This window comes from Papio anubis, chromosome 20, assembly GCF_008728515.1.
Source record: "Papio anubis isolate 15944 chromosome 20, Panubis1.0, whole genome shotgun sequence".
Lineage (NCBI taxonomy): Eukaryota > Metazoa > Chordata > Mammalia > Primates > Cercopithecidae > Papio > Papio anubis.
In genome coordinates, this window is record NC_044995.1 from 804,674 (window position 1) to 812,698 (window position 8,025).

Genomic DNA, 8,025 nt, shown 5'->3' on the forward strand with positions numbered 1-8,025 from the left:
ATCATTGGCCTAAGGTTTCCCGATGGGGCTTCTTAAAGTCTGTCTTTGGAATTTCTAGAAAGGTCCTTAACCATATGCTAAAGAAGTGTCCACACGTAGGGCGGGGCACCGTGGCTCACGCCTGTAATCCCAGCACTTTGGGAGGCCGAGGCGGGCGGATCACTTGAGGTCAGGGGTTCGAGACCAGCCTGGCCAACATGCTGAAACCCCGTTTCTACTAACAATACAAAAAACTAGCTGGGTGTGGTGGAGCACACCTGTAATCCCAGCTACTTGAGAGGCTGAGGCAGGAGCATCGCCGGAACCCAAGAGGCGAAGGTTGCAGTGAGCTGAGATAGCACCACTGCACTCCAGCCTGGGTGACAGAGCGAGACTCCGAGTCTCAAAGAAAAGTGTCCACGTGGAAAGTTAAGGAATCAAGCCCCTCTACCTGCTTGTTCAAGGGCATGGTGATTCTGACCTAAACATGACCCCAAATCAATTGCAAGTTTGGTTTGATTTCTTCTTGGAGCAAGTTCTCAGCACCACTTTCTGAAGCCTGGAGCTCGTGGTGTACTTCAGCGGTCACAGTCGTGCCAGACGGTGTTGGGCTTGAGAGAATCACTAGGACCTGTGAACTGTCCCGGGAGAGGGAGGAGCCTCTCCCTGTGGAGGAAAGGGGTGGGCTCTGTAAGCTGAACACGGAACCCGGAGACCACGGCTGTCGGAAGGACAGCTGGTTCCGGTTGCTTTCTCAGGGATGCCGTCCCGGGATCTAAGCTGCAGGGAAGCAGATTCGGAAGAGAAAGGGTCCCGAGGCCCGACGGGGAGAGATGGAGACTGCGTCCTCTACAAGATCTGAAACTTCCAGGCACTCTGATCCTTGTAGTCCAGAGGGTCCATGGGATTGTAGGTGAATTTCCAGGTGCCCGTGGGGTCCTTGAATTCCAAGCTATCCACGGGGCTGTAGGCGCCATAGCTCTGGCCTGATAGGGAGGTGGGGGACTGGGCCAGGGAAGGTCCCACCGAGGGGCCAGAGAGGGGGCTAAGAGCTGGGCCCCCTAACTGGGGCACCATGGGAGAAAGGTAGGGGTCTAGGCCGCTGAAATAGGAGCTCGGAGACCCATAGGCGGAGGGGGAAGAGCAGAAAGCGGAGGCCGGGGCATAGGTCATGGCATAGGGGGCCGAGGTCAGAGACGGCCCGGAGGCCACCAGCCCAGCCCTCTGCGCCTCAGGCAAAGGGGACTCAGATGCTGGGCTCCAGATGGACACAGTAGCCACTGCCGTGGTTGGGGAGCCTGAGGGGCCGGGCAGAGGGGGACTGTAGGAATCTGAGATGCCCAGAGGGTCTGGACAAACATCCGTGGAGGGTCTTGGGGACGTGCCTGCCTTCCTCTTGGCAGGCCGGGCCTTGGCCTGGCCCCCTGGGGGCTGCTGCTGCTGTTTCTGCTGCTGCCGCTGCTGCCTGCATTTAGCCCTGCGGTTCTTGAACCAAACCTGCGGGGTAAGAGGGGAGATGGGGGTGGGTAAGTGGGGAAGAGGTCCAGGAGAGCCACAGGGTGCTTGGGGATGAGGACGCTTGTTGGTGAGAGGTGCTGGGGTCACATCTCTCTACTTTGCATCCAGCTGTGGGGCATCTATTCATCCATCCATCCATCTATCCATCCAATCATACCTGCATGTGCATGAACCTGGAAACATCACGATCATGCCTACAGGCGTTCTGCTCATCTAATGCAAACATGCTGCGTGCCATTATGCGTACATGCACCATCGTACATACATCGTGCCTACGTTGCCGTATATGATCATACATACATCATACACATATTCATCCACCCATCTAATACAGAGCATTGCACCGCGTTGAATTATGCATACATACACCATACGCATATTGCATCATGCCTACGTTGCCATCTATCTGATCCGCACATGCGCCACATCACGCACCGTCAATACCTTACGTTCCTGAAAATCTGGTCATACGTACGAAGTGTACATGCATGCATCATGCACATACGTCATACATGCATTAATGGGCCATCTGATCATACATACATACACCATACACATATTCATCCACCCATCTAATACAAACATGCACACGTACAGTTATACATACATACACCATGCACCCATACCCCATCCTTATCCATCCTTCCTTCCACCACTTCATCCATACCCCATCTATCTGATCCTTCCCCTTCCATACATCATACATATACATCATACATACATTCCCTGGTCCATCTGATCATACATGCAAAATTAATACATACATACATCATACACATATACATCATACATACATTCCTGGTCCATCTGATCATACATGCAAGTGTACATAATACATTATACACACATACATCATACATGCATTAATGGAGCCATCTGATCATACATACATACATCATACACATATTCATCCATCCATCTGATCATACAGATATACAATTATACATACATACATTGTACACACATACATCATACACACATACATCATACATATATACACATTAATCCATACATATGATCATACAAACACATATTTCATTTATCCATCTAATTATAATATACATAAATAAACCCATCCATTCATCCAATCATGCATGCATGCATACATACATCATACCCTACAGGCATTCATCCATCCATCTAATACAAACATACACACATACAATTATACAGGCATGCACTATACATGCATGCATCATGCATACATTTATCCATCTATCTGATCATACATACTTCATACACGTATTCATCCATCTGGTCATATGAACATACAAATATCCAATTATAGGCACATACATTGTACACACATAACATCATACATAACTATGCACTAATCTAATCATACATACATACAATCACACAAACACACATATTTCATTTATCCTTCCAATCATACACATGTGTATATGCACATATACGTAACATCATACCTGCAGCATACAAACATGCATGCATACAATTATACATACATACACCATACACACATACATTATGTAGACATCCATCTGATCATACATATATACCTCACACATGTATATGTTGTACAAACATTCACCAGTCCATCTGATCATACATACATCATACACTTATCCATCTGATGATACATACAATTGTACATGTACATCATATGTAGATTCATCCATTCGTCTTATACATATAATTATATGTACATACATCATACACACATACATCATACACACATTAATGGATCTATCTAATCATACATACATCATATGAATATTCATCCATGCATCTGATTATACAAGCATACAAATATACAATTATACATACATCATACACACATACATCGTACACATATACACATACATCATACACATATACACATTAATTTATCCAATCATACCTATGTCTAATCACACAAACACACACATTTTATTTATCTGTCCAATCACATACACCTGCATACACTCATATATACATAAATACACCAATCCAGCCGGACACGGTGGCTCACATCTGTAATCCCAGCACTTTGGGAGTCCGAAGCAGGTGGATCATGAGGTCAGGAGTTCGACACCAGCCTGACCAACATGGTGAAATCCTGTCTCTATTAAAATACAAAAATTAGCCCGGTATGGTGGTGCGTGCCTGTAATTCCAGCTACGCAGGAGGCTGAGGCAGGAGAATTGCTTGAAGCCAGGAGGCGGAGGTTGCAGTGAGCCGAGATTGTGCCATTCCAGCCTGGGCGACAGAGTGAGACTCTGTTTCAAATAAATAAATAAATACACCCATCCATCCATCCAATCATGCATGCATGTATACATACAATTGTACATGTGTACATACATCATGTATATATATATATCATGCGTGCATACATTCGTCATCTATCTAATCATACCTACATGCATTCATACAAACACATATATAAATGTATCCGTCCATCATACACACAGACACTCATATATACACATACATACACTCATCCATGCTTCCAGTCATACATGCACACACACATATACAGTCACACATACACATTCATCTCTGCATCCACCCACCCATCCATCCATCCGTCTATTCAGTCAATGAACAAACATGCATTAACCATCTTCTGCTACTCTGAGGGTCCATCAGTGGAATTGACATTCTAGTTGGGAGAGACAGAGTCTAAATAAACGGACTCTGAGATACCTTACATAAACTGTATGAACGTATGATCATATGAACATACAAATATACAATTATAGGCACATACATTGTACACACATAACATCATACATAGCTATGCACTAATGTATCTAATCATACATACATACAATCACATAAACACACATACTTCATTTATCCTTCCAATCATACACATGTGTGTAGGCACATATACGTAACATCATACCTGCAGCATACAAACATATGCAACTGTATGGTATCTCAGAGGGCGATAGATACAAACATACGTAAACTGTATGGTATCTCAGAGGGCGATAGATACAAACATACGTAAACTGTATGGTATCTCAGAGGACGATAGACACTGTGGAGGAAACGATTGAGCGGGATAGTGGGCAGCAGTAGAGTCAGGGTCTTGGGGAAATACTGCAATGTTAAATGCTGTGTTCAGCATTGATTGATAAACTGATTGATAAACAAAGACTCGAACAAGGGGCCTGCTGTGTGGTTATCTGGAAAATAAGGATTCCAGATAGAGGAAACTTAGTGCAAAGGCCCGAGGCAGGAGGGTGCTTGGCAGGCAGGTCAGTGCCCGGCGCGGCTAGAGAGGAGCGAGGGGCGATGAGAGCCTTAAGAGGCGGTCAGTGGTATGGTGGGGAGAGGAATTATTGTCTCCTTGATAACTTTGGGTGTCACTCTGTGATCGCTCCCTCCTCCCATCACTCTGAGTTCCAGGGAGGCCCCTGGAAGGTCACAGGAAGGGTCGGGAGGGGTCCAGGGACCCTCCACCCCACCTGAACCCTGGACTCAGGCAGATTGATCTTCAGAGCCACCTCCTCGCGGGCATAGACGTCTGGGTACTGGGTCTTGGCAAACAGTGCCTCCAGCTCCTCCAGTTGGCTCCGGGTGAAGGTGGTCCGCTCCCGCCGCTGCTTCCTGGGGGCGCCTGGGGTGGGACGGGAAACAGGACCCTCAGGTCATCCACCATGGGCTGATGCGAGGCCCTGAGGCTGAGTGGGATGCCAAGAATTCCATCCCGGTTGCCATCTGCCTAAACTAAGGATGGAATGCACATTCCCTGCCCTTCTACGCCTTCCTCTGTGCCTGGCACTCTGTGGCTCCTGCCTGACCCCAAGGGGAATTGGCTTTAACTCTACGAGGAGGTGTGTGAGTCGTTTTCCCTCTTCTAAGCTTTCTCATGCACTAAGACATATTTAGTTGAAGCATGACATCGCTGACATTCAACCATTTCTAGCCTATAAAAGCAGCAAGTCTGGGCTGGGCGCGGTGGCTCACGCATGTAATCCCAGCACTTTGGGAGGCTGAGGCGGGCAGATCACAAAGTCAAGAGATCGAGAACCAGCCTGGCCAACATGGTGAACCCTTGTCTCTACTAAAAATACAAAAAATTAGCCGGGCGTGGTGGCTCCCAGCTACTCGGGAGGCTGAGGCAGGAGGATCGCTTGAACCCAGAAGGCAGAGGTTGCAGTGAGCTGAGATTACGCCACTGCACTCCAGCCTGGTGACAGAACGAGGTTCAGTCTCAAAAAAAAAAAAGAAAGTAGCAAGTCCACACCGCTCAACGTAATGCAAAAAACAAAAACAAAAACAAGAGCTAAAGAATAATGCTACAAATAACTGAGTGCTCACTTCTCTTAAAAATAAGGCTTTGGCCAGGCGCGGTGGCTCAAGCCTGTAATCCCAGCACTTTGGGAGGCCGAGACGGGTGGATCACGAGGTCAGGAGATCAAGACCATCCTGGCTAACACGGTGAAACCCCGTCTCTACTAAAAAATACAAAAAACTAGCCGGGCGAGGTGGCGGGCGCCTGTAGTCCCAGCTACTCGGGAGGCTGAGGCAGGAGAATGGCGTAAACCCGGGAGGCAGAGCTTGCAGTGAGCTGAGATCCGGCCACTGCACTCCAGCCTGGGCGACAGAGCGAGACTCCGTCTCAAAAAAAATAAAAATAAATAAATTAAATAAATAAATAAATAAGGCTTTATGAAAATTAGCTGGGCATGGTGGCATGTGCCTGTAATCCCAGCTACTTGGGAGGCTGAGGCAGGAGAATCACCTGAACCTGGGAGGCGGAAGTTGCAGTGAGCCAATATTGCACCATTGCACTCCAGCCTGGGCAGGAGTGAAAGTCCGTCTAAACTGCATCTCAAAATAAATAAATAAATAAATAAGGCTTTGCAGGCCAGGTGCAGTGGCTCATGCCTGTAAGTAAGCCCAACATTTTGGGAGGCTGAGTCAGGTGAATTATTTGAACCCAGGAGTTTGAGATCAGCCTGGGCAACATAGGGAGACCCAATCTCTACAAAAAAAAAAAAAAAATTTAATTTTTTCTATGTTTTGTATAATCCAGATCCTGCACAATCTACAAAAACTTTAAAAAGTTAGCCAGGCATGGTGGCATGCACCTGTAATCCTAGCAATTGGGAGGCCGAGGCAAGAGGATCGCTTGAGCCCAGGAGTTCAAGGCTGCAGTGAGCCATGATTGCACCACTGCACTTCAGAGTGGACAACAGAGTGAGACATTATCTCAAAAATAAAATAAAACAAACAAACAAATAAACAAAGCTTTGCTGCCTAGGCACAATGGCTCACACCTGCAGTCCCAGCTACTCAGGAGGCTAAGGTGGGAGGATCACTTGAACCCAGGAGTTTGAGGCTACAGTGAGCCGTGATCGCCACCACTGCACTCCAGCCTGGGCGACAGAGTGCGAGACCCTATCTCTGAAAAATAAATAAATAATAAAGTTTTGCTAACAGATGAAAATTCCTCTTGATTCCCCTTCCAATTTACATCCCCTCTTCCCCACCGCGAAAGGAACCTCTGTCCTGAATTTCTAGGACTGCACATGTTTTTCTAAGTGACGTGCATTTCAGATAAACCCAGAGGGCTGATATATGGCCCTGAAGTCGCCCCTGTGACTGCTTTTTTCCTGGGGCAGAGGGACCCCAGAGGTCCTCTAAGAGGTGAGGCCAGCCTGGGGTGCCAAGAGAAACGACTGTACTCACTTGGGTAGGGCACAGCCTGGTGCATCAGATCCACACTGGGGCCACTTAGGGCCAAGGCGTTGACGGAATAGTGAGGCCCCGGGTTCATATACGCCATCATGATCTTCGGGGACGCTGAGGCCCAAGTCAGGGGGCCTGCAAGAGAAGAGGAGGGATGCTCACTCACTCACCAGTTACTCACCATGGGGTGACAAGCAGGCTGAGATTCAAATCCTGCCTCGGTCTCCTCTTAGGTACGTGACCTTGGCCATTTATCTCACCTCCGTACCTCTGTGTCCTCACGTGTAAAATGGCCTCTGCTTAAGATTCTCAGAACTTTCTTTTTTTTTTTTTTTTTGAGACGGAGTCTCGCTCTGTCGCCCGGGCTGGAGTGCAGTGGCGCGATCTCGGCTCACTGCAAGCTCCGCCTCCCGGGTTCCCGCCATTCTCCTGCCTCAGCCTCCCAAGTAGCTGGGACTACAGGCACCCGCCACCTCGCCTGGCTAATTTTTTTGTATTTTTTTAGTAGAGACAGGGTTTCACCGTGTTAGCCAGGATGGTCTCGATCTCCTGACCTCGTGATCCACCCGTCTCGGCCTCCCAAAATGCTGGGATTACAGGCTTGAGCCACCGCGCCCGGCCTCTCAGAGCTTTCTTGAGACTCTGCAAAGCAGAGAGCTGAAGTGATGACGCGCCTCATAAGTGCGAGCTCTTATTCCTACTCTACCCTCTAAAACAATCTCATCCTGGCTGGGCACAATGTCTCACATCTGTAGTCCCAGCACTTTGGGAGGCCAAGGCCGGAGGATCACTTGAGCTCAGGAGTTTGAGACCAGCCTGGGCAATATAGCAAGACCCTGTCTCCAAAAAAAAAAAAAGTGTTTTTTAAAAAGTTAA

At 47.7% G+C, this 8,025-nt stretch overlaps 1 protein-coding gene across 1 annotated transcript; it reads right to left on the minus strand.

Moving 5' to 3' along the window:
• Positions 1–305: 305 nt before the first annotated feature.
• Positions 306–7,494, minus strand: CRX (cone-rod homeobox). The gene is made up of 3 exons (XM_017952567.3): positions 7,150–7,494; positions 4,920–5,071; positions 306–1,476 (listed from the first exon to the last, which is right to left on the minus strand). The coding sequence occupies exons 1-3, from the start codon at positions 7,247–7,249 to the stop codon at positions 829–831; spliced, it is 900 nt and encodes a 299-aa protein (XP_017808056.1). The 5' UTR covers positions 7,250–7,494; the 3' UTR covers positions 306–828.
• Between the last annotated feature and the right edge of the window lie 531 nt (positions 7,495–8,025).